The sequence below is a fragment of the Malaclemys terrapin genome, chromosome 11 (genome assembly GCF_027887155.1).
Source record: "Malaclemys terrapin pileata isolate rMalTer1 chromosome 11, rMalTer1.hap1, whole genome shotgun sequence".
Classification (NCBI taxonomy): domain Eukaryota; kingdom Metazoa; phylum Chordata; order Testudines; family Emydidae; genus Malaclemys; species Malaclemys terrapin.
In genome coordinates this window covers 62,566,391-62,594,097 of record NC_071515.1, presented here as the reverse complement: position 1 = coordinate 62,594,097, position 27,707 = coordinate 62,566,391, and the positions used below count along the sequence as shown (strand labels likewise).

The following is a 27,707-nucleotide window of genomic DNA, read 5'->3' as shown; positions in this document are numbered from 1 at the left end:
CTAAAGCTAGAAACCATCTTTTACTTTCAAGCCTCAGGTTGGCTACACTGAATACTTAATGTACGTCCGTTTTTGGTAAGCAGTAAATTATAAAATTTCACTTGTCTAGGCTTTGTGTCTTGTTGCCCCAGGCTTCCAAGTAATAGGATTTTCCTAATCTACTTCCCCTTTGAGAGAACTTCAATATCACCGTTGGCCAACTTTCTCATACATAGCTGTCAAATAATGGTGTGTATGGGTTGCCTATGACAAATCAAGTAGGGTAGAAAATACAAGCCTAGAAATTGTCCTGCCACCAAAGAGTCAAGACATTTGTTTCTTGGTGTTAGGACTAGACTATGTGGAGGCTTATGTCCAAATCTTGAGAGAAAGCAGGGGCTTGGCATTAGTGAGATAAGATTAACAACTCCTTTCTTCACAGTGAGGATGAGCCAAGGCCAATTATATTGAGTTCATGACAGAAATACCTCAACAACTCTTCTAACCAGTTTGCAGAAAGCTATTGTTTTTAGGCCAAACTGTGCAACTCCTGTTTGCATGACTGGGCAAAAGTGGTGACCACTTGCATAAGTAGTCCAATGAAAGTGGAGTAAGTGTGAGTTACAAAATTGAGTGTATTATGTGTAGAAATGTTTTCAATTAAACTTCTGTCTTGTAAACGTGTATTGAGGGCCTGGTTGTGCCCCCTTGAAATTAATAACAATTTTCCCATTGAGTTCTGTGGAACAGGAGCAGGGCTGTCTGTATTGCAAACTAGCACAAAACTTTTATAAATTAAGACTTTAAAACGCTAATCATATAATACACTATCAAGTCTTATGTCAAAGATGTGGTTATGAAAGATGAGAACCACTGACCTTTCATTTAGGGCTTTGGGACGTTGTTTAGGTAGATAACCAGTTCTGATTGGGACAGCATCACTTCTTAGTTTGTTTGTAAAGACTAAAACGAATTTTGTTTCATTTTATAGGATAAGAAGGCTTATTTGGACATCATTCATACCTACATGGAAGTCCATGGAACCGTCCACGGGACAAGTACTGTCCATATGCCCAGCTACGTGAAAAACCATGGCATCCTTAGTGGGAGAGATTTGCAGTTTCTGCTGAGAGAAACAAAAGTAAGTTTATTGCCAAGAGGGAAAAAAACACTAAAACCACTAAAGAATTACTGTACTTGAACTCAAATGCCATCTTGCCATTAGCTGACACCTGCATTAAGGGGCTTTAGAAACACAAAGCCAAATAAAAGGGAATTTAACCTGGCCTTTGGGTATGTACAAGCACCTAAGAATGCCCTAACAGCTGTGCATGTGCTTGACAAACTGGCAGCCACTTATAGAAAACTTAGCTCATGCCATCCGGCCTAGGAGAGACTTCTTAAAACCAGTTTCAAAATATCATTAAACTCATTTTTCCTTTTTTGTAACCGATAAGCAGAGCAAAGAGATTATCATCTGTGAGAATTTAGTTCATTTTTAAATCCACAATTTAAAAGCTAGGTGCTATCTGACAACTGCACTGCAGTACACTGCCCTACCAATGACTTTAACCTAGAGTCACATCCCTCTATAGTGATAAAAAGCATTTAATTCTCCATTCAGTTACTTCCGCAGCTCCACGTGAGCGCAGAGAGAGACTTTTAAAGCGTTTTTTTGCCTATGGTCCCATGGTCTGTATTTGAACTAAAGTTAAGATAAGAGCAGTGTACACATTTAAATAAACTTTCTCCCAGAAGTTAGAACACTTTTTTCCAATTTGCCATTCAATTCCCTTACCCTTGGACAGGTTTATGCAGGATATAATAAACAATTTTTTAGGAGGATAATTTGAAGCATAGAAACTTGTTAGTGGATCAGGCTCAAATAAAATGTATAATTTTCAGTCAGTGGGTTTGTGAAGAAAATGTTTTGTGATTTTAAATTTGCAAAATGGAATGTATAAGAACGGCTGTACTGGGTCAGACCAAAGGTCCATCTAGCCCAGTATCCTGTGTACCAACAGTGGCCAATGCCAGGTTCCCCACAGGAAGTGAACCTAACAGGTAATGATCAAGTGATCTCTCTCCTGCCATCCATCTCCACCCTCTGACAAACAGAGTCTAGGGACACCATTCCTTACCCATCCTGGCTAATAGCCATTAATGGACTTAACGCCCATGAATTTATCCAGTTCTCTTTTAAACGCTGTTATAGTCCTAGCCTTCACAACCTCCTCAGGTAAAGAGTTCCTCAAGTTGATTGTGCGCTGTGTGAAGAAGAACTTCCTTTTATTTGTTTTAAACCTGCTGCCTATTCATTTCATTTGGTGACCCCTAGTTCTAGTATTATGGGAATAAGTAAATAACTTTTCCTTATCTAGTTTCTCCACATCACTCATGATTTTATATACCTCTATCATATCCCTACTTAGTCTCCTCTTTTCCAAGCTGAGAAGTTCTAGCCTCTAATCTCTCCTCATATGGGACCCGTTCCAAACCCCTAATCATTTTAGTTGCCCTTCTCTGAACCTTTTCTAGTGCCAGTATATCTTTTTTGAGATGAGGAGACCACATCTGTATGCAGTATTCAAGATGTGGGCGTACCATCAATTTGTATAAGGGCAATAATATATTCTCTGTCTTATTCTCTAGCCCCTTTTTAATGATTCCTAACATCCTGTTTGCTTTTTTGACCACCTCTGCACACTGCGTGGACATCTTCAGAGAACTATCCACAATGACTCCAAGATCTTTTTCCTGATTCGTTGTACCTAAATTAGCCCCCATCATATTGTATGTATAGTTGGGGTTATTTTTTCCAAGGTGCATTACTTTACATTTATCCACATTAAATTTCATTTGCCATTTTGTTGCCCAATCACTTAGTTTTGTGAGATCTTTTTGAAGTTCTTCACAGTCTGCTTTGGCCTTAACTATCTTGAGCAGTTTAGTATCATCTGCAAACTTTGCCACCTCACTTTTTACCCCTATGGAGCCTTTCCACTTTTTTCCCCATTGTTGATTTGTTGCTGTGCATTGTTACAACAGAAGCCATTAAAAAAGTAAGCTCCTTTCAGTCATGCTATGCAGTTTATCACAGAGATCTCCTATTCAAAGTATAGGGGAAAACAGCGGTAGCCTTGCATTTCTGTGCAGTGGCTATGGGAAAACTGACTTTTTTTTTAAAGACAACCACTATGTTTGTGTACTTTCTGCATACACACACAACGTTACCATTTAAAAAGTCAGCATGTACGTATATTTGCCACACAGATGTACCTGAGATCACCACAGCTTTCCCCTGCATTTAGAATTTGAAATTATTGGGTTAATCATGGATTCCACTGTGGGTAAATATTGACATTTTAATAATAACCTGAGCGTAAATCTCTCCAGTTAAATTTGTTCTCTTTACTGGTTAAAACAGAAATCACGTTCAGCTGCTTATTTAACTTCCAGGATGCTTATCACTATTTGCGTAACACACGATACTGTTTATGACTTCTTATAACTAAGTTTTTACCTCTAATCATTCTTCAGTAACATGAGTCTTCCTAGGGCTCCTTTTTACTTGTATTACACTAAAATCCTAGTTTTCATTATTAAGCAATTTTACATAGCTATTATTGAATCATCCAATAATGATAGCCTAGTACTGTCAAAATAAAAGGTGGGAGTTGGGTTTTGTTTTTATATGATTTGACTTCTGATATTTTGATCCAAATTACATTGATCAGATTGATTAGTGACTGAATTAAATGGAAGGCACTATCGTTTGTAAAGTGCTCATGAGATCTGTCTGGATAAAAGAAGTAATATAAAATGTCACTATCATTGTGCCAAAGTATTGAAGTCTTTAAAAATGTTGGATCCCTGCATTGCAGCTTACAAAAATCTACAAGGGTTTGTGAGAGTTTGAAAGGGTTTCCACATTATTGCTATGCTTTGATTCTTCCCTGACACTGTAGTTTTGAGAGTTTGCTATATTTCTCAAATGATGGTGTTTAGCAGCTGTAGGTTCTTGAGACCGCTATTGAAATGCTAGCCTGTTACATCTGCTTTTAAATAATCTCTTCAACTATAATCTTTGCTTCTTTAAATTAGATCTTTAAATTCATATTAGTGACATTTTTCAAATATTTTTCCATAATGTTTATTTGATAATTAATTATCAAAGCTCTCTTAAACAAAGGATTTGCTTGCTTGTACATAGCCAGGCTAACACAGAAAAAATAAAAAAAAAAATAAAAAAGATGACAGGTAGCTAAGACATCAGATCTTGTTCCAATGTTTAGGGTCTTGTCTCATTCTCAAGTGAATCAAAATGAAATGTCTTGCTGATGTCATGACCAAATGAGATCGCTTGTTGATTCTTTTATGGGCTATTATGCCGTGGGTTGTCATTTCTCTTATTTTTTTAGTATGTCTAACATTTAGTCACTCTGATATATTTAGCTTTACACTTGCTTTAATAAAAAAAAATCTCTGAGATTGAGAGCGGGAATGAGATTTATAAAGTAGTCAGATTTGAATAAAAAAAATCTATGATTAGTATATCATCAGTAATACAGTGACTGGTCACCTGACTTGAAGTCTGTATGTGATCTGATCACAATACTAAATTAGTCCTCCACTAGTATTTGCTGTTAGTGTTCACTGTGACTGTGCATTTGAATATTTTGTTCATGGCTTTCCTGCAGGGCAGGAGAAAATAGCTTGACATGATTATAAAACACCTTCACTTTGACTATTCACTTGTATCTGCATCAGCTGGTTTGTTGCATCTTGGTGGGTTGGCTTGTTTGTATCAAGTTAATCATGGAAACCGCACATTCTAACATTGCATTGCTAAAGGACAGTGAGAACAGTATTTCCCCCAAAAGCAATATATCCTAAAAGACATGATCTGGTAATTTAACAAATCTTATAACATGCATGTGCACATTCCCTCGTTGTGTCTCGAATCCTATTTAAGTGTAGGCACAGGAAGAAGCCACTCCTCCTCCTCCCTTCTTGTGCAATACCTGCATAAAATGGTCTAGCAAATTGTTAATGGTTCAGTTATGTTTCTCCGTTCACTAGATCATAGTGTATAGTCAGGACACCAAAAGCACTTGATTGATGACTGCTATAGCCAATGGTGAAGCTGGCATCTATATGTTCAATTGCAGCTTCAAGCATAAACCTGCTATTTTTTCAGCTTTGCCTCTAAAATAATAATAATAAACCTTCAGAGACACTTTCACCTTCAAAAGTTCCATTTTTAAGCATAAGTTTTGAGACATAAAGGGCCAACCACATTCTTTCATTGCTGTGAACTCCAGTATTGTACTTCCCAGTTAGTGCAAAGCCTCAAACAAAGATTCTGTCCTTGAAAAGTCAGAGATCAGTACAAATTATAATTAAGTCCATCACAAAATACAGATGCCCACAAATCTGTCAGTATGGAGCACCCTCAAAAAATTTTCCATCTCAAACTAGATCCAATTTCTGCAACATGTTCCAAGAACCATAGAATCATCAAATATTAGGGCTGGTAGAGACCTCAGGAGGTCATCTAGTCCAACCCCCTGCTCAAAGCAGGACCAACACCAACTAAATCATCCCAGCCAAGGCTCTGTCAAGCTGGTCCTTAAAAACCTCTAAGGATGGAGATTCCACCACCTCCCTAGGTAATCCATTCCAGTGCTTCACCAACCTCCTAATGAAATAGTTTTTCCTAATATCCAATCTAGACCTCCTTCACTGCAACTTGAGACCATTGCTTCTTGTTCTGTCATCTGCCACCACTGAGAACAGCTGAGCTCTATCCTCTTTGGAACCCTCCTTTAGGTAGTTGAAGGCTGCTATCAAATCCCCACTCACTCTTCTTTTCTGCAGACTAAATAACCGCACTTCCCTCAGCCTCTCCTCGTAAGTCATGTGGCCCAGACTCCGATCATTTTCGTTGCCCTCCACTGGCCTCTCCAATTTGTCTTCTCCTTTCTGTAGTGGGGGGCCCAAAACTGGATGCAATACTCCAAGTGTGGCCTCACCAGTGCTGAATAGAGGGGAATAATCACTTCCCTCAATCTGCTGGCAATGCTCCTAGTAATACAGCCCAATATGCCGTTGGCCTTCTTGGCAATGAGGGCACACTGCTGACTCATATCCAGCTTCTCATCCACTGTAATCCCCAGGTCCTTTTCTGCAGAACTGCTGCTTAGCCAGTCGATCCCCAGCCTGTAGTGGTGCATGGGATTCTTCCTTCCTAAGTGCAGGACTCTGCACGTGTCCTTGTTGAACCTTATCAGATTTCTTTTGGCCCAATCCTCCAATTTGTCTAGGTCACTCTGGACCCTATCCCTACCCTCCAGTGTATCTACCTCTCCCCCCAATTTAGTGTCATCTGCAAACTTGCTGAGGGTGCAATTCATCCCATCATCCAGATCATTAGTAAAGATGTTGAATAAAACCAACCCCAGGACCAACCCCTGGGGCACTCCGATTGATACCGGCTGCCAATTAGACATCAAGCCATTGATCACTACCCGTTGAGCCTGACAATCTAGCCAACTTTCTATCCACCTTATAATCCATTCATCCAGTCCATACTTCTTTAACTTGCTGGCCACTAAATTGTGATTTTCGATCACTGCTTTGCAAGCCCGAAATATATGGTTGAAACATCTGAAATAGTTATTAGTTAGCAACTAAGCTTGAAGCTGCCACTGTATTGTGCAGTTTATAGATCAGAATTTGAAAATGCCTTTCAAAAGAGGCATTTTTCAAATAGGGAGAACTTATAAAATGGCTAGCTTAAGTGTGTGGTTGATGTAGTGCATAACAACAGCTAGACCTCACATTTTCTGACTGAACAGTTTCCCATTGGAAAATGCTGATTGGACGAAATGAAAATGTTCCGCTGGGAACAGGGGGATTCTGTCAAAGCTTTCCTGCCTAACCCAGGCTCCTGGACTCCCCGGGCTGCCAGGAAGGCAGTTGGGGAGTTCAGACTGGAATTTTTTTTTTTAAATTCAATTTTTGTTCTTCCAAACAGAATTCTTTGAAAATGTTCATCATGCATCTCTCACGTCCACTCCACCCTCAATGTGGAAAATTTCATGACTCCAACTTTTCATCTGATTCCGAACTAATTTTTTTTAGAAATGAGAAATTTCCTGCAGAATAGAAATTCCAGTTTCCAGACAGCTGTAATAACGTAAGAAGTGTCTTGTTAACATTTGGCTGCAGAGTGTAACCATCTCTAAAACAGAAATCCTGTTCAGCTATTGTGTAGGAATGTTAAGCAAGCAGACTTATTAACTTTCTCATGCTGTGGTTTACACAGCAGTATAGTTAAAAGAAGCTTATTGGGAGCACAGTGCTATATTTTTGGTTCCATGAATTTCACAGTGGAGGGAACCTATTCTAAAGGTGTTTCTCTCATTTACAAGAGGACTGTGCTTATCCAGTGAGCTTTTCATGTGTGTGAGAAAAATGTATCTGAGTAACACTCCATTGTTGTGTGCCTCTCAGCTCTGGGCCATCTCTCTTTCTGCAGTTCAGAATAGAATGTATTCTAAAATAGTTCAGTATTGATGCACACACAAATGGTGATAAACCTATCAGTGCCAGAGAATAGATTAAACTTTCTAGGTAAGCAAAGGATATTAATGAGAGAGAAAGACACAAAGCTTTGGAACTGTAACATTTGGGGTGTGATCTGGTAAATACCAAATACATTCTTAAATATTCATCTTCATCTAGCTCAATAAATACAAAACATTAACTGTATTAACAAAGTAAAAATCTATTTTTGATTTCATTTTTGCCGTTATTTGCAAAGTCTGCATGCCTGAGTTTTTCTAAATTATTATGGTATTTACAGTAATGGGCTAATACAATGGTCACCAACCGGTCAATCCTAGAGGATCTCCCAGTCGATTGCGATCTCCGGCGGTGCAGTGTGGCTGCCGCTAAAGCAGACTTCCTGTCTACCCAGGCCCCATGCTGCTCCGGGAAGCGGCCAGCATGGTACCAGAGGTGTGGGGATAGGGGTCTCCCTCTGCATGCTGCTTCTGCCTGCAAGCACCATTGGTTGGGAGAACTGCAGGGGCAGTGCCAGCAGAGAGGGGCAGCCCACAGAGCCACATGCTCCCTGCCCTCCCCAGAGCATCTAGTACCCATCATAGAGAGGAACAACCGGCATCACCTATTTCCTCTAGTAGATTTGATCCTCCAGAGAAATTCTTTGAGCAATCTTAGAACCACTGAAGAAATCTCCACCCTATGGCCAACATCTCCTGTTCATCTCCTGATCCCTGGTGGTTGATTTTAAATCCTTCTAGGACCTGGTCAAAAGGGACAGAGACTCCTTGCGGATTCCCCTCAAGGAGGTTAGAGAGTCTCATCATAAGCTGCTTGACATCCTTCACTCACCCTTATTGGTCCACATAGCTTTACCTGTCAATGGGGCTCTTCTAGATCCAGCAAAGATCATCTGGCACACCCCAGATTCTATTCTGCCGATGGGGAAAAGAGTGGACAAGAAGTATTATGTTCCAGCAAAGGATTTGGAGTTTTTATTTTCCCATCCCTCACCTGACTCCTTGGTAGTGGATGCGGTGAATGAAAGTGGTAGGCAGCACCACGCTAAATCCAGGACTCAGGACAAAGACCACAAATGCCTGGACCTACTAGTGAGAAAGTCTTACTCCTCAGCCTCCCTACAGTTTAAAATTGCCAATTATTGGGCTTTCGCAAAATACAATCATGTCAATTATAACAAGTTAACCTCGTTCATCAACCGTCTGCCAGCGGAACACAGAGAGCAGTTCCAGGCAATTGTTGAGGAGGGCCAACTATTTGCCAGGACAACCCTGCAAGCCTCCATCGATGCCACTGATACTACCACCAGTTGGATCGCTACAGTGGTGGTGATGAGAAGAGCTTCTTGGCTCTGGCTCTGCAGTTTCCCAAAGAAAGTTCAGAGTACAGTTGAGGGCCTTCCTTTTGATGGACCTAAGTTGTTTGCAGATAGTATGGGCGAGTCTCCATGAACACTGAAGGATTCTAGAGCGACTGTGTGTTCTCTTTGTATCTATGCTCCTACATACAAGAGAAAATTCTGCAAGTCTCAGACATCCCAGAGATCCCGCCCCATCCAATTCCTTCCCTCTGAGAGGACATAGATTCATAGATTATAGGAGTGGAAGGGACCTCGAGAGGTCATAGAGTCCAGTCCCCTGCCCGCATGGCAGGACCAAATACTGTCTAGACCATCCCTGATAGACTGATCATAGCCACATCAGAAAAAGCAAAGGTTTCACAGAAGGAAATATCTGTTTCTGAGCCTCCCATCTTTCACCTGTGCATCTCCACAGAGGCCATGACAAGAGGCAATGGGTTCAAACTACAGCATAGCAGATTTAGATTAAATCTCAGGAAAAACTTCCTAACTGTAAAAACAGCAGGAAAATGGAAGACACTGCTTCAGGAGGTTGTGAAAGCTTCTTCACTGGAGGTTTTCAAAAGGAGGCTGGATAGCCATCTGCCTTGGATGGTTTATACGTAACAAATCCTGCATCTTGGCAGGGGGGTTAGACTAGATGACCCTTGCAGTCCTTTATAACCCTGTGATTCTATGATTGCACAGAGATTCAGTGTTCTCAAAGTTGGGGAGGGACGTTAACGTTTCAAGCTGTTCTATGGATTTCTTTTTTAGAGCCAGTCAGCTCATAATGTTAAACTGCTAATGCCAGAGGCTAGAACAGATTAAAGACCTAATGCGGCAATGCCTATCTACAACAGGGCTGATATTACAAATTTAAGCTTCAAATTACATTAAACTGTTTTTATATGTAGCCTGAAATAGGCTTCTGACTATAGTCACTTAGAATTTTTTTAATTCAAGAGTTCATTTTCCCTTGAAGTAAAAATTTTAATGGGGAGTATCTGAGTTTGCTAAAGAGAGATGTCATGTCTTGAATGCATAATTCTAATAGCCATGAGCCTTAGATCTAGTAGGCAGTAGTTGAAACTAGCGTATGCGTGGATCTATTCAATGGTGGTGTTTAGAGATTTGTGGCAGCTGTAGCTATCATAGCTCAGAGCTTTTAAACCAACATTGTATGCTAATTTTAAATTAAAGAAAATAAAAAGAGACATTATTTAATTCAATTTTCTCAGGTGTCAGGGCGGGGAAAGAGAGTGCTTCTAAATAGCTGTTGCACAAGGATGTGACTTCTTTGTGACAAAATGTTAAATGTTTTTCAGTTGGATTTTCTGTTGCCCAATAACTGTCTTTATTATAACGTACTGTATGCTGGCAGTAAGAGTAAGCACTGATGCCTTTCCCCCTTCAGTTTAGAATGGAGGAATTGAATTGTTGGCTTGTCACTGCAGTGCTGTTGCTGAGTAGTGTGTCTTTAACTGAAGTTTGCTGCCATGTACTGTTTATCAGAAGGCTTGTTCAATTTGGCCTGAGTATGTTTATATTGGCAAAACTACTAAGTTAGTCAGGGGAAAAAATAAAGTGGCATAGCTAGTCAGTGATGTAACTGTTGTAAAACCTGTACCTACTGGTCTACCAGAGAGCTCTAGCAGTTTTGTTTGAACTGTAATCAAACCAGCAAATGTCTTTTTTCCCAAAACATAACTGAAAGGGACTGTTGTTCCATCAGTTTCATGAAAAACCTTCTGTTTAATTTAGAGTGGATTGCCATAGTTTTCTCTCCAGCCCCTTACAGGGAGATTATTGTTAGACGTGTTTTCCAGGACATTCCATTACTCTCTTAGTTTTGCAGAGAGGGAGGGAGAACAGCCAAATCCTTAGCAACATTTAGCATGAAACTTTATTTAAAAGTTCTGTCAGGAATGTTACCCAATTCCTTTCAAACTGTTATGGGGACATATTTTGAAGGCTTGTACATTTAAAATCTTTCTCATTGTTTATTTTAGCTTAACACTGAGTTTTTAGTGCCTTCTAAAGGGAAACAAAATTAATGGATGCTAGGTGATATATCTTTTCTATTTTGCAGTTGTTTGTTGGACTTGGATTTCCATATGAAGGGCCTGCTCCCCTAGAGGCTATAGCTAATGGATGTGCTTTTCTAAATCTAAAATTTAACCCACCGAAAAGCAGCAAAAATACAGACTTTTTCAAAGGCAAGCCAACACTCCGAGAGGTAAGCTTTACTAGCACTGATGTTTCTAACATTGCAAAGTATTGGGGCTGTGATACGTCTAAGTTGCTGATACTGTTTGTACTGTAATGGTTTTCTTTTTGAGGATTGTACAACAACAAAAATTTTATTGCAAATAACTGCTTTCTTTGTAATATTACAATAAAAAAACAGAATGTCAAACTAAGGTGCATAATTTACTGCAGACAGAGCAGTTTGTCCTTTTGCCTTAACATAGCAGTGGCCAGAATTGTGGTATGATTAGTCCTATGTAAGACCACAATTATGTTATAACTAGGCACTATGATAATAAAATAATGAAACCCATCAAGTACTTCTAAGCTATAACTCTGTGTCCATGTATATCTACATTCTTCTAATTATTTTTGACAGACCATATATACAAGTTTCACTTCAAGATCTGATTTTCTATCCAGGGGAAACCTCAGTTGAGATCCCTGTGACTTCTTCTCTTAAGGAAATGAGCATCACTGGGAAATAAGTGCATCCTTGTTCAAATAAATATGAATGTTGTACTTACTATTCTGTTTAGCCCTAGTAGTAACACTAGCAATGAACTGTGTGTATTTGACTGTAAAGACACTTGGAGAGCCAAACCAATTTTTGAGGAGTGAACAGGAAAAGCAAACTACAAGTCTCCAAAGCATCCAGAATATTTTGTTACCCTGAAGGGAAAAGGAGAAGACCAAACAAACTGACCTTCCATGCAAGGATTTACTGAATATTATTGTTCATCGTGTTATAATTGCAGCATATCTGTGTATGGGTAAAGTTAGGCCTATAACATACTGAAAACATTTAGCATTTATCTAGTCATTTTTTTCTTGGCCTGACATTGGTTAACACACACTATTGCTTGCAACTTTGAATTGTCTTTAAATAAGTATTGTGTATGTTAAACAAATGTAGAATTATCTTGCTGATCTAAAAGGGAATATGTAGATAGGGAACAGCTTGCATGATAGCATTGATCTGCTCGCAGATGGTGGTTCAGCTAGATGAACTGCACATTGAACTCATGCCAGTTGGTTGATGAGTGATGCATTTCTACCATTTCTTATTTTAATTAATATTTAATATTTAGTAACATAGGTTGCCTGTGCCAAAGGGTTTGTGAGCAAGGTTTTGTGCACTGTTCTCAATCTTTTCTACAAATACAATCGATATAGTAGTCCAAATTCACCCCTTTCCTACAGCTTGACTTTATTAACAAAGAAAACAATAATTAAATAGAGAAAATGGCAATTAAAAAATGGAAGAGATTAAAAAAATCTTCTTCCCAGGTTTGGCTTCTTGTAGGGTTTTTCTGCTCAGGACTGCTTGGTCCTTTTGGATCATCTCTCTCCAGAAAGCCACTTCTAGGTCTCTTATGTCCAAGAGCAATAACCAGTCACCTTCCCAGTAAATCACCATAACCCATTTAACCCTTTACTGGCAGAATCAACACTACTTGAAATGCCATGCCCTGTTAGCCAAACACTGCCAGCCTGCTACAGCATTAATAAAAAGAATTGCTTTGGTCTCTATATAATGTTCAGATTACTAGTGATTTTAATTTTTGTAAACCTTCGTGTAGAACACAAGTGTAGCCAATAACTATGAATGCTGATTCTACTTTTTAGTCCATTTACCTACTCTTGAGACAGTAGTGCCTGATCGAGTGATCAAAAAAAAGGAATGGGAGACAGGTACATATGAATTCTAATCCCCTTTGTGAGACTTTGGATTTAGGGAAGGTGGTGGTAACTGTATATCTCAGTGTTTTCACCTCTACAGTGGAAAAAAAAAGCCCGCAGGAGTGCTGAGAATTAATTAACGTTCATAAAGCACTTTAAAGATGATAATCCTTAATATTTACTTGGCAGAAATATCACTACAGTTACTGTGTTTTTTCTCTCAGTTTAGGTAGAGCTGGTCAAAAAAAAAAATTGTGAGGAAATTTTTCCTACCAAAAAATAGTTTTGTCTGAACTGAATTTTTTGTTGTTGTTGTTTTTTTGTAGGAAAATTTGAGAGGAAAATATTTGTGTTGAATGGACATTTTGTTTTGGTGTAAAATTTTTGCTACTTTTTTGTTTCAAAAACCTGAAAAGACATTTTGAAAAGAAACATCAACACAAAACAAAAGTTTTCATTTCAACTTAGTGCCGTTTCTTTTTTGTTTTCTGAAACCCAGAAAGTGACACACAACAACTTTATATGTTTAAATTAAATGAACATGTTGATTCAAAATTTCCCATGGGAAAACAAACTTTTCTACCCAAAAAAATTCAAATGGAAGCTTTTTGTTCAAAATCTCTTACAGGGGGAAAATGTTAGGTTTCTGACCGCCTCTATTTCTATGCAGCAGAAGGGCCCCAAGAATGACTACGACCTTCACCTCTGGCCAGTCACATTATTTCAGCATCAGGACAGTATTCTTAAAATTTCTACCGAACACATCCTCACAAGAGCTGGCACTCAGTGGAACATTGCTGGTTGATTCGCTGTTGATATCAAGGCTTCAAAACCAGGCCTGACTTAATGTGCTGCCTGCCATTCTGAAGTGTATAACAAACCCATGATCTCCAGTATAACTCCTGAAGCTGTGTGAAGTTTAATCATTATATTTACATACTTGGGGGGGAAAAAATCACATTTTGAAACATAATGCAAATAATGTTAGCACTTAAGCAATATTATTATGTTCATTGCCATACAACTTATTAATAAAGGCATATTCTCTGCCCCCAGTAGCTTATACAATCTAAAATTCAGATGTGAATGCCCAGGAAATTTTGATAACCTGAGTTTTTAAATATATATCACTTTTAAACAGTAGTGGTAACAGTATGATACTGAGGTTAGCTGTATATGCGGATTTCGTGGAGGGATTGGGTTTTCAGGAGGAACTGAAAAGATGATGATGGGGTGGAGCATGGTGCACTAGGATACGGCTTATATAGACAGATCATGTAATCTGTGGGTCTTCCTCAAAAATCTTCTTAATCTTACTAAGGCACTAGTCCTCCAGTGAGCTCTATGTGCATCCCCACTGAGTTCACTGGGCCTCTGTAGAAGCAAGGCATCAGCCTCCGTGAAGCTCATAGACCAAATCTGGCCTATGTTATTTCAATCCAATTTTGGCTTATTTCCACTTTGACGTAACCTTTAAATTTTACCTTTATTTTTATGTGAATGTTCACTTTTACAATATCATAAAATGTTAATATAGGTCTCCAAAAAATGCTGGCTTCCTGTGCTCAGAAATATAGAACAGGAGGCAAATGTTTTGTGAAAATTGTTTGCTTGTACTGCCTTGCTGCTTTGCATTTGCTTCAGCAAGGAGTTCAATAGTTACTTTATCTAAGAAGAATGACTTTTAAGTATATGTAAAAAAAAATGTTTTGCTCAGTGAAAGTACTTGAACACAAAAGGGGAGAAAATCTCGTAATACATGAAGAGGCAGTTGTTTAAATACTTTGCTTGCAGTTTTCTTATGTTGGGGTATTATGTTATTTAAAAGGCATTCCTTTTCAGGCCAGTGTGAGGACACACTTCTCTCTTGTACATTTTTAACCTGTTCTTCCTTTCAGTATGCATTCTTGCACATCTCTTAACTTCTGTGATACCATGATGTCATTGCAATCTCTTTCCGTGCCAAACTGTCAGTTCTGGCCATGGTCTAATTGATGCCAAGTGACTTATTGTTCTGGTTTGACCTGGCTGATATTTTTTTAATTTATTTTGTTTTCTAGCAAGCAGTGAGCAAGATGTCAATTAGGTTCTAAAATGCACATTGGAGGTGACATTCAGTCTCATTTTCAGGAGAGAGTCAGGGTTTGTTCTGGGTGATCAAAGTCTTAATTGTGCCATCTGCGTATGAGCTTAGAACTTTTGAACATGGAGGATTGGATGACATGGGGAACAATTAATAGTATGTAGAGCCTTTCACCTCTAGGTCATGGGTTCAGACCGCCCAAGGCTAGTAGATGTGATGAACTGGGGAAAATGTCTTTATTTTTATATGAATATTATGTGTAACTATGTTTCCCTGTTCAATTTTGTATTTCTGCCTGCCCAAATGCATGGGGTTAAATCAAATGAGGCTGTAAACAGGTTATCAAAAACCAAGCAGGAAAGGTAAAACAACGACACAGATAGAACAGCATCAGGTACACAGTTTCAAAGGAATGAAGATAATGACTGGACCACCAATTGGGAGAGAAAATACCTAGCTGGGTCGGTCCAAGCGAAGATATTTTACCCTTTCCCAGGACAATGGTTATATGTGAGGGTTATAAAATGAGTTTGATAGTCCAGTTCCCCAAGGATGTATATCTGCATGGCAATAGTATCATCAATATTGTAATAAGCACTAATTGGTAACCTTGCTAGCAGTCTGAGAATAGAAAATCAGAATCAAATGTGCACAGTAATAATCGTGCATTTCTCACATTTGTGAGAGAAAAAGAGGGAGAAGAGAGGGTTTGGATGGAAAGATACTGACATTTCATCTTGAAGGGATGGAAAGATTTTCAAGAGATGCCTGAGATGGGGAGAGATGCAGGAATGGATAAAGGCTCTGGATAGAAAAGGAGATTTGGGAGTAGTTCATCCAGATGTGTTAGCTGATCTCAAAGAAGTAAATGAAATCACCCAGAGAGCAAGAGCAGAATATAGAGATAAAATGGGAGAGGTTGGTACATAAAGCGAGATAGGGAAGCTCCACTGCTTGTTACCTATGCTGTACCTGTTGTGTGGATAAATTAGAGGTCATTGGTCCCCATACTTATCAATCCAGTGCATTTTATATGCACCAAGTTCACCCACAAGATTTAATGGGGAAAATATAGAAAACCTAAAACAGAGGTAAAAGAGAAATTAAGTTATCTTTATATTCCAGCTCTGTTATTGCATTATCTATATGTATTATATCCTGAGATCCAAACCAAGTGAAGGGGGCCAGGAAAGAGATCTTGACCCTTGCTTTTTACCAGTATATTGATTTTCTTTTTCAGTTGACATCTCAGCATCCTTATGCTGAGGTTTACATTGGGAAGCCTCATGTCTGGACTGTGAACATCAATGATCCTTCTGAGGTGGAGAACGCAGTGAAAGCAATTTTGAATCAAAAGGTTAATATTTATTCTGTTTGTAATCAGTACTTGGTGTCTGAGCTACTGCTGTGCAGAGTGCCTCAAAATGTTAATTTCATTAATAGAATTGAGTGCTGCAGTCTGGAAGGTTCTGTCCTTTTGAGGTCTGATGCCACACCCATCACTGTGTGATGTATATGTGGTATCTGAGCATCAGGGTTTAGTACTAGATCCTACACATGTGCTTAACTTTGCTCACATGAATAAAACTAAGCATGCGTATAAGCATAAAGGATGAGTCACAGAGTCCAAGTTACTAGATTTGTTATTGAGTCTTTGTAAGTTTTTTGTGCATTTAGTAAATCAGTTGCCCTATGCTTAGCTCAGTTGAACCCATTAATTAGCTATAACAGGGAAGCTATGACGATATTTTTGCATTTACATTCTGAGCTTTTAATGTAAGGAATAAAAAAATCAAAAGACATCTGAAAACATTTTCAAAGAGCATCTAATTATAGAATCATATTTTCCTTCGTACTATTTCAATTAAACAGAATTACAACAGGCAGCTATGAGAGCCAGTAGAGTCTCTGCCACTGCTCAATAAACTCTTAATTTCCCTCATTTAACATCTCCTCAAAGACAAACACTGATTAATTTTAGAATTGCCTTTGAGGAAGCAAAAATCAGTTTCATCTGTGGGCTGTGTAAAATGGTGATTTGTTAATGAGTACGTTTACTACAAAAGCTATAATGTATTAAACAGTACACAGGCTGCTAACATCACACACATCACAGGGACGCTTGCAGTAAAATGATTCCTTAAAAATTCTAATCTAAACACACTGTACTGTTTCAACAGATTGAACCTTATTTGCCCTATGAATTTACATGTGAGGGGATGCTACAAAGGATGAATGCATTCATTGAAAAGCAGGTATGACCTTTCAATGTTGATGAAATAAACCTCTCTTAAGTGCAGTCTTTCTATTTTAAAGGGTGCCTTAATATTAAAACTGTTCATTCTTGGAATTACTTTTTTTAAAAGTTTGGATGGACCCTCATGGGTGCAAAGGTCCAACTCTGCAAATCAGGTCTCAGGGCTTGTGGCTTAGCTCAGGTCTTCTGGCAGCCATTCTACTGCTATGATGGTGTGGTGAACGACAAAAAGAAACCACATCAATGTGGTCTAGCAGTTAGCGAAGGGTACTGGGTGTCAGGACTAGATTTGGGCAAAATTTTTCAGACAAATAGTTTATTCGGCAAAAAAACGCAGTTTCAGTCAAACCAAAACTATTTGTGACTTTGCCATGAATATTTTCAGTCATTCATAAGACGGCTAGAGGAGGAAAGAGAGGGGAAGTGCTGCTGATGCTTCCCCTTATAAACTTTAGTCCAATGGTTAGGACATTCACCTAGGATGTGGGAGACTCAAGTTCAGGTCTTCACTTTGGAACAGACATGATAGAAACTTTTTCAATTCACCAAAAAAACTGAAAATTTTCAGATTTTGGTTCAACCCAAACCTAATTCTGCCCCCTAACCCCTCTGGAACTGCCACCAAACTGAAGAATCAGTGTTCATCCAGCTCTAGTCAGGGCTACTGGGTTCTGTTCCTGGTTTGGCACTGACCTTGGGTAACTCACTCAAGTTTGTGACTCAATATACCCCTCTTCCAAATGGATAAAATAGTACTTATCTATGTTGCAAGGGTGTTGCAATGTTTGTAAAGAACTCTGAGATCCTAAGAGGAAAGGTCACGTAGAGGTGAGAAGTATTGATACTACTGCTATCACAAGCAAAGCAATCTTTCATGTAAAAGTAGCTTCTTTTAAGAGCCCATTTGGTTTTATTTCTATATTTTAAAAGTCTTTGCATCATGGAATACTACATAAATATTCTGATACTGTTTGTGGAGACGGGGAATGGGTACCATTCCTCCTCAAAGGCTTGACACAGTTGTAATTACATTTAGTCTTAACTTCTGGGTGAATTCAGTGTGTTGGTTTTAACTATAAATCCTTAAATAGTTTGAGACCTGAGAGAGATGCCTCACTCCCCATGAAATACTGTCGCGGTTGAGATTAGCAGAAGGACTTGAGCTGGAGCTCCCTCAATATAAACAAGAGGGAGCTGCTGGCAGGGCTGTGTGAGGGGACTTTAATTTTGGAACTTGCTCTCCCCTTGGTTCACCAGTGCCCAGATTTAACCTTCCAGGCATACTACAAAGCCCAGCAAACAACCCCCCCACCCCTTCCCATTTCTTCGGGTTGTTAAGGTGGGTGTGGGCTGAGAGAGAGGTTTACAGACAGTGCTTTCGTTTGTTCTGTTTTTTATTTTGCGGCATAGCTCCCCAATGCACTGTAATTGTATTTTTAAAACTGGAAGTGCAAAAGAATAAATTAACTAGTACATAGCTATTTCCGATTTACTGCCAATAAACACTTCATTGTCTTTGTTGCTGTGTTGATTAAAATGTCTATGCTGCGTTTGATTCTCCTGGATGAGTTAACTGTGATTGACAGTAGTTTTCATTAATACAGAAAAATTTAGCTTATTATTCAATAGATATTCAAAGTGATATCTGAGTGATGGGTATATGTAGGCTCTTCAGGGCAGGGACCCAGAGCCTAGCATCATGGGGCCCTGGCATCTACCAGGCACTACAGCGATACAAACAATACATATTAATTCAATTAATTGTGTTTGGCTCTGACTGCCGGAAAGTGTTGCTGTTACTGCTACCAGAATGATAGAATATTACTATTATTTATGTATTTGTTCAACATTGGCAGGGTGCCTGGTGCATTGTACAAGGCAAAAAATCGACACAGTCCCTATACTAAGGAAATTACAGCGTGAAAGAGAAAAAGATAACACAAAAATTTGTTGGAATCCCTAGAGGATGGTAATAGCTTAGAACACCTGTTAAAATAACCTCAGTTATGTTCTTAAAGGTGGTGGAGCTTTATTAATAAGGTGTCAATTAATCACAATTAACCAAATGCATTAACCCATGAGTGTTAGTCAAAGATCAATTATCACAATTCAGAAAGGTAAGAGTTAACTACTTTATCACTTCATCGATCAATAGCATGGACTGCTCCAGAAATACATATACTCTTCAGCATTCATTGTATTTTAGGGTGTTACTATGAGCGCAAACTCCCCAAAATCAGCTTGCGTCATTCTTACTCTAATACAGGGGTCAGCAACCTTTTAGAAGTGGTGTGCCGAGTCTTCATTTATTCACTCTAATTTAAGGTTTTGCGTGCCAGTAATACATTTTAAAGTTTTTATAAGGTCTCTTTCTATAAGTCTATAATATATAACTAAACTATTGTTGTATGTAAAGTAAATAAGGTTTTAAAAATGTTTAAGAAGCTTCATTTAAAATTAAATTAAAATGCAGAGCCTCCCGGACCGGTGGCCAGGACCCGGGCAGTGTGAGTGCCATTGAAAATCAGCTAGCGTGCCGCCTTCGGCACACGTGCCATAGGTTGCCTACCCCTCCTCTAATATTTCTACTCCCATGCAACCTGCATCGCTATCCGAGATCACTGGACATTTGTACTGAGTTTTTAGCAACAATTATATCAGTTTCTTATTATTTTCACAAACCTCATCAAAATATGACTTTATCTCTGCGCCAGTAACAAAAGCTTACACGCAGTTTTTAATTTATTGTAGTATAGGAGTTGCTGGGAAAAGTGGTTCACTTTAGCATAAATATGGATTCTCTTAAAATAAATACTATTGGCTAATAATTTTGGTACCAGTTGGTACTGCTGATGTTGGTTAGTATTCATGGGCCTTGCAGAAGATGAGGGATTTATGGGGAATTTAAATGAAGATGGGTGCCACACTGTGGCACAGGGAGGTTGTTCCGGCCATATTATATGTTAAGGAAGAAAGCATGAAAGACGAGTGGAAGATGGAAACAAAGAAGCTTTAAGGCTCAAAGGGTGTGTCTATACAGCAAAGAAAAACCCCCATCAGGCCCATGCCAGCCGAGCTAGGCTCGGGCTCTGGTGCTGTTTCATTGCTGCATAGATTTCTGGGCTTGGACTGGAAGCCTATACAGCAATGAAACAGCCCCACTGTCCGAGCCCTGCAAGCCTGAGTCCACTGGCACAGGCCAGCCACAAGTTTTCTTTGCTGTGTAGACATACCCAAAGAGAGCAAAGTGGGAGGGATTGGGATGGTAGGCAGGGGTGTGTGGAGTCTCAATAGATGAGGATATGAGTTTTAAAATATTGACTTGGTGGGCGAGAGAGATAAATTGGAGGGATCCAAAGAGGGAAAGTGATGAGAGCCAAGTGGCAGATAAACTGTTAAATGTAAACGGGGGGAAGTGGCATGACCTACAGGGAAGATCTTCCTGTAACTAGAAAGCTCTTCTCTTTGCTTTACTTAGTTTTTGGTGTGGATATTCCAAAGCGTTAGGTCTAGTTCTATAAATATTCCTCTTTGGTTGATGCAGTGTGTATCTATAACTAAAATCTCTTGTACCACTCTTGATCTTTTTTTCTGACCTGGATTTCCTCCCTCCCCCTAATTATTGTTTAATTGTATATTTGTAAAATGAAGTGAGTAAGCATGGGGACCAAAGGACAAATGGTAGAGCAAGGTCTTTCTAAAAGCATGGTGCCTGCATTAAAGCTAAATTAATGTTAACCAGTCATAATTCAAAATTAAATTATGGGATACCAAAATGAGCTTGTAAATTAGTCAAAAACCTTTTTTTTAATGTAAAATTGCTCGCTCTCATGGTTACAAAATGAACTAAACCACTGAATGAGAAAGTGAATTCCAGCCATTAATAATAACTTATTCATTTAGTACTAAATGAGTAGCTATTGTTGCAGAGAAATAATTACTTTTCTTTTCAATTTTTGTCAAAATCATTTTTGCTCATAGTGACAGTCACATTTTATGTGTAAAGCATTTAGACTAACCACTTGTGTATACCATGTTGCTTCAGTTAATGAAAAAAAAAGTTATGAAATCCCCAAAGCAACTATATGAAGTACCATGTTTATCTGAAATCCTGGTTATCGGAATGATTCTCATGTCCATACAGTGTTTAAGGCCTGGTCTACACTAGGCGTTTATGTCGAAGTTAGCGCCGTTACATCGAATTAACCCTGCACCCGTCCACACCGCGAAGGTATTTAGTTCGACATAGAGGTCTCTTTAATTCGACTTCTGTACTCCTCCCCGACGAGGGGAGTAGCGCTAAATTCGACATGGCCATGTCGAATTAGGCTAGGTGTGGATGGAAATCGACGCTAATAGCTCCGGGAGCTATCCCACAGTGCACCACTCTGTTGACGCTCTGGACAGCAGTACGAGCTCGGATGCTCTGAACTGCCACACAGGAAAAGCCCCGGGAAAATTTGAATTTGAATTCCTTTTCCTGTCTGGCCAGTTTGAATCTCATTTCCTGTCTGGACATCGTGGCGAGCTCAGCAGCACTGGCAACGATGCAGAGCTCTCCAGCAGTGATGGCCGTGCAATCTCAGAACAGAAAGAGGGCCCCAGCATGGACTGATCGGGAAGTCTTGGATCTCATCGCTGTGTGGGGCGATGAGTCCGTGCTTTCCGAGCTGCGATCCAAAAGACGGAATGCAAAGATCTACGAGAAGATCTCTAAAGACATGGCAGAGAGAGGATACAGCCGGGATGTAACGCAGTGCCGCGTGAAAATCAAGGAGCTGAGACAAGGCTACCAGAAGACCAAAGAGGCAAACGGACGCTCCGGATCCCATCCCCAGACATCCCGTTTCTACGAGGCACTGCATTCCATCCTCGGTGCGGCCGCCACCACTACCCCACCAGTGACCGTGGACTCTGAGGATGGGATAGTGTCCACGGCTGGATCCTCGGACATGTTAGCGGACGGGGAAGATGAGGAAGGAGATGAGGAGGATGAGGCAGTCGACAGCGCTCACAACGCTGATTTCCCCGACAGCCAGGATCTCTTCATCACCCTTACAGAGATCCCCTACCAACCCTCCCCAGCCGTTACCCCGGACACAGAATCTGGGGAAGGATCAGCCAGTAAGTGTTGTAAAAATCTAAACATTTATTTGTAACAGAACAGGAATATTAACAATTTTAAAAATGGGTTTCTCATGATTAGTTTGATTAGCTTAACGGTTCAGTCATGGGCAGTGCAACTATTGAAAAAAAATCTAGCAATGTCCGGTTTTGCATGATTGTCCTGCCCAAGCCGCTCTACTGGTTAGTCACTGCTACAGCAGCTACAGTAAAATGCGGTCTATATGTCCGGGGATGGAGCAGAAATCCTCCTGTGACATCTCGAGGAAGCTCTCCTGGAGGTAATTGGAAATCCGCTGCATTAGGTTCTTGGGGAGAGCGGCCTTATTGGGTCCTCCGTAGTAGGACACGTTGCCACGCCACGAGACTATCAAGTACTCTGGAATCATTGCTCTGCACAGCATGGCGGCATACGGCCCTGGTCTTTGCAGGCTTTCCCGGAGCATTCTCTCTTTCTCGCTGTCAGAGATCCTCATGAGGGTGATGTCGCTCATGATGACCTGCTTTGAATGAGGTAGGGGAATGTTAGTGTTGGGACTGCTTTGCCGTTCCTTTACAGAACTGTAACCGCTGGTTTGCAGCCACGCGGTGGAGGCGGGAGAGGGGCAGCCGAAAGGGATCGTTCCCGGGGACAGCCGCGAGGGTGTGGGACAGGAGCAGACTTCCTGCTTGCCGAATTGCTGGCAGCAGGGACCGACATTGATTTCAATGTGAAATGAGGCCATTGCTAATATTAAAGTTTTAAGCTGCCACAAGTCTACGGCTTACCATGTCTGCCTGCAACAGAAATTCCGTTCTCCTGAGAGGCTTCTCAAATGTGCTGTAGAAGACCCCAGGCACTGAATGCGAAGGCCGAGAATTCGACCTTGTGCTGAGTGCGCATGTGATAGGTGCTGTGCATGGTCTTGTTCACAGAGAAAGACTATGTTCTTTGTTCACAACTACATTTATCTTTCTGAGGAATTCACTCCCTTTTTCCCATTCCCACAGCCCCATCTGCGACTGTCTCACAACCTAGCCTGTCATCACACTCCCAGAGGCTAGCGCGGATTAGGCATAAGAAGAAGAGGACACGGGAGGACATGTTCTCGGAGCTTATAGCCTGCTCCAGAGCCCAGGCAGCACAGCAGACCCAGTGGCGGGAGAACTTGACCCGAATGCACCAAGCCAACATGGATCGGGAGGAGAGGTGGCGTCAGGAAGACCAGCAGGCGACTCAAACCCTGCTTGGACTAATGAGGGAGCAAACGGACACGCTCCGGCGCCTTGTGGATGTTCTGCAGGAACGGAGGCAGGAGGACAGAGCCCCGCTGCAGTCCATCTCTAACCGCCCTCCCCCGCCACCAAGTCCCATACTCCCCTCACCCAAAGTGCACAGAAGGAGAGGCGGCAGAGTCCCTGCTAACTCTCACTCCACCCCTGCAGAGAGCTCGAGCAGCAGAAGGCTCTCATTCCCCAAAATTTGACAAGTTCTTTCCTTCCCGCCTGACACAAGCCCCCGTCCAAGTTTCACGTTCCCAGTTCCATGTTTGGTTGATAATAAAAAATACGTTTCTGTTAACTACTGTTTCCATCATGTTCTTTTGGAGGAGGGGGGGATAGGGGGTTGGTAATTCGACAGGACAGTCACCTTTGGCAGGGTATATAGTCGGGGGCAGGCACAGCAGCAGGGCACATACATAGTGCAGTGATGCAGTGACTAGTTACCCTGGTTAGTCTGGGAGGTTGTTTTCATGTTATGTGGTGGGGGGTGGGTTGCTCTGTGACTTTGTGGCAGGGGAGGGCAGTTACAGATCTTAAGCGGCGGTCCTTAGGCAGGATCACAGAGCCACACAGCAGGGGATCTGTAACCGTCCTCCCCCTGCCACAAAGTCACATAGACCACCCCATACACACAGTCCCTATCAGGAGGGGTGACAGGCTCCGTTGAAACAACCATCCCACCGCAGCGGAGCCTGTCAATCCTTGAGTTTAGAAGCTGCATTCGCGCCACTACAGTACACCCGCTCCGCACCACAGTCTGCGTCCCAGTTTTAAAAAATTCCCGCGAATACAGTATTAAAGAAAACGGTGTGCTTTAACAAAGTAGAACTATTTTTATTTTGAAACGTGTGTTGGAAGTGGGGTGAAGGGGGTATGTAACTGGATAGGATAGTCAACATTAACTGGGCAAAGAAACGGGGGCAGGTTTAGCTTCTCAATACACAAACTTTAAAGTCACAGGTTACCCTGCTCACTCAGGAACTTTGCTTTCAAAGCCTTCCGGATGCACAGCGCTTCCCGCTGGTCTCTTCTAATCGCCCGGCTGTCTGGCTGTGAGTAATCAGCAGCCAGGCTATTTTCCTCAACCTCCCACCCCGCCATAAAGGTCTCCCCCTTGCTCTCACAGAGATTGTGGAGCACACAGCAAGCTGCAATAACAATGGGGATATTGGTTTCGCTGAGATCACAGCGAGTCAGTAAGCTTCTCCATCTCCCCTTGAGACGGCCAAAAGCACACTCCACCACCATTCTGCACTTGCTCAGCCGGTAGTTGAAGAGTTCTTTTTCAGTGTCCAGGGCGCCAGTATAGGGCTTCATGAGCCAGGGCATTAGCGGGTAGGCTGGGTCCCCGAGGATGACTATAGGCATCTCCACATCCCCAAGAGTTATTTTGTGGTCCGGGAAGTAAATACCTTGCTGCAGCCGTCTAAACAGACCAGAGTTCCTGAAAACACGAGCGTCATGAACCTTACCCGGCCATCCCACGTAGATGTTGGTAAAACGTCCCCTGTGGTCCACCAGTGCTTGCAGCACCATGGAAAAGTAGCCCTTTCTGTTAATGTACTGTCTGGCCTGGTGTTCCGGTGCCAGGATAGGGATGTGAGTTCCATCTATGGCCCCACCGCAGTTTGGGAATCCCATCGCTGCGAAGCCATCTATGATCGCCTCCACGTTTCCCAGGGTGACTACCTTTGGCAGCAGTACATCAACGATTGCCTTGGCTACTTGCATCACAACAACCCCCACGGTAGATTTGCCCACCCCAAACTGGTTCGCGACTGACCGGTAGCTGTCTGGCGTTGCAAGCTTCCACAGGGCTATGGCCACTCGCTTCTGGACAGTCAGGGCTGCTCGCATCCGGGTGTCATTGCGCTTCAGGGCAGGGGACAGCAACTCACAAAGTTCCAGGAAAGTTCCCTTCCGCATGCGAAAGTTTCACAGCCACTGGGATTCATCCCAGACCTGCAGCACTATGCGGTCCCACCACTCAGTGCTTGTTTCCCGTGCCCAGAATCTCCTTTCCACGGCATCAACATGACCCATTGCCACCGTGATGTTCTCGGCGCTGGGTCCCCTGCTTTCTGAGAGGTCTGTGCTACTCTCAGACTTCAGGCCATCACCGCGTTGACGTAGCCTCCTCGCCTGACTTTTCTGCATCTGCCTCAGGGAAAGGTGTATGATAAGTTGCGAGGCGTTGAGAGCGGCCACAACTGCAGTGATGGTTGCAGCAGGCTCCATGCTCGCAGTGCTGTGGCGTCCGCGCTGTCACTGACTAGAAAAGTGCGCGAACTGATTTCCCGCCGGCGCTTTCAGGGAGGGAGGGCGGGAGTGATGGACGGATGACGACAGTTACCCAAAAGCACCCTGGACACATTTTTTTTACCCAGAAGGCATTTGCGGCTCCACCCAGAATTCCAATGGGCAGCGGGGACTCCGGGAACTGTGGGATAGCTGACCACAGTGCACCACTTCCAATGTCGACGCTTTCCCCATTAGTGTGGACTCACAAAGTCGAATTACTGTCCTTAGTGTGGACACACACGTTCGACTTTGCAATATCGATTCCAAAAATTCGATTTAAGTAAAATCGAACTACTCTCGTAGTGTAGACAAGGCCTTAGATTATCAAGGTTGAACTGTAGGCTGCTAAAACCTATACTACATTCTGTTAATAAAGTGCACTAAAACATTTAGGATATTAAGCATGTTTCAAAGACCCGTCTCTCTGTTTTGAGTTGCTAAGCAACTCAAACTAAGCAGATAACAGGTTAGGAATGCTTTACATAGACCAATATGACTACACTCCTTTTTATTACCACTGTTCATCCAGGACCTGATCCTAAGAAGCACTAGCAGCTTCTGCTCTCTTTGACTTCAGTGGGAGTAGCCAGGTACTCATTCACTTTCAAAATTAAGCCCCCAGTTCCAACAGTACCTGTCTAATGAGATGTCTTATCTTTCATAGTTACAACATTAAAGAGGTATTATTGCACCTTTATCAGAAAATAACACAATGCTAACGTATTGTTGTATTTACAGAACCAATAGAATATATCCTTTAAGATTCCACACTAATAGACTGAAGTTCCTATGGTATCAAAGTTAACAATGAAAGGAGGGGAAATCAGAAAACAATACAGAGTAAATGAATCATGAAAGATATTAAAAGCAGACTGTTTCCAGTTTAAGAAGAAATTGAGCAGTGTGAATGGGGCAATTCTGTGCCTTATGGTAATAGTTCGTCATTTAGAAACATTATGGAGTTTTGATATTTTACCCATAGACAAGAGGATTGGATTGGTTCCTGGGATTGGCAACAAGATACAGAGCCTTTCATCACCAATTTTCTGTTGCAGATCAGGCTAATGGTGACTGCATGCTGTTACCTTTGATGACTGTTCCTGATGCTTTTGTTAAAGCACAGTCCAGTTCCTAGTGAACAGGTGTTTACGTCAAAGGTGGTGATATTTTTTGTGGAACTAATCGAGACCTTGCCTGTCTGTTTCAGCAAAGTAGTGAAGGGTCAAATGAATGGGTCTTCAGTTACCCAAGGTTGTCACTTGGCATAAGCATTGAAATTAGATTTTAAAAAATCATTTATAGGCATAGTTTAAATTTTTTGTGTGATGTTGAATGTGTCTGCTTCAGATTTTTATTTTCATGTATTGGTCCAGGTATTTCATTTACTCTTGTTTTGTCCTGTAGTATGTTCTCAGGTATCTCACCTTACAAATGCAGATCTTGCTACTCTCAAACATGCTTTTGTTACTTCAACACCCAGACTATTGCTATGTGCTCTATATAGGGCACATATTAAATCAGTTCAGAACTTGTACAGAAGGTAACTGCCCAGTTATAAACTGGTCAATCCCATACAAAACCTGTGGCACCTGTGCTCTGGGATCTGCCCTGCTTACCTGTAGCCTTCCCAGATAAATTTAAAGGTGTTAGTTTTTACCTAAATTCTAAATGGCCTGGCACTAATTCACCTGAGAGGCCACCTCTCTCCCTCCATGATGCACTGCTGTAGTTGTGACTAGTAGAGTTGCCGATGTTGGATCCCACCTCGAGGTAATAGAAAAGGGGGCTGACCCTACTGGGTTCCATGGAGACTGGCGGGCACAAGCCTGCCCATGGCT

General features: G+C 41.3%; 1 protein-coding gene across 3 annotated transcripts in view; it reads left to right on the top strand.

Moving 5' to 3' along the window:
- The window catches only part of MGAT5 (alpha-1,6-mannosylglycoprotein 6-beta-N-acetylglucosaminyltransferase), a 245,542-nt gene that overhangs the window by 202,448 nt on the left and 15,387 nt on the right, over positions 1–27,707 (top strand). The window contains exons 12-16 of one of the 3 annotated variants that reach the window (XM_054043735.1): positions 971–1,120; positions 11,001–11,147; positions 16,165–16,281; positions 17,105–17,179; positions 23,654–23,818. In XM_054043735.1, coding sequence (XP_053899710.1) covers positions 971–1,120; positions 11,001–11,147; positions 16,165–16,281; positions 17,105–17,179; positions 23,654–23,710 — 546 coding nt within the window. In that variant the 3' untranslated portion in view covers positions 23,711–23,818. Of the gene's footprint in view, positions 1–970; positions 1,121–11,000; positions 11,148–16,164; positions 16,282–17,104; positions 17,180–23,295; positions 23,427–23,653; positions 23,819–27,707 lie in introns of those variants that run through there. The other 2 variants (XM_054043736.1, XM_054043734.1) reach the window with 2 other exon arrangements.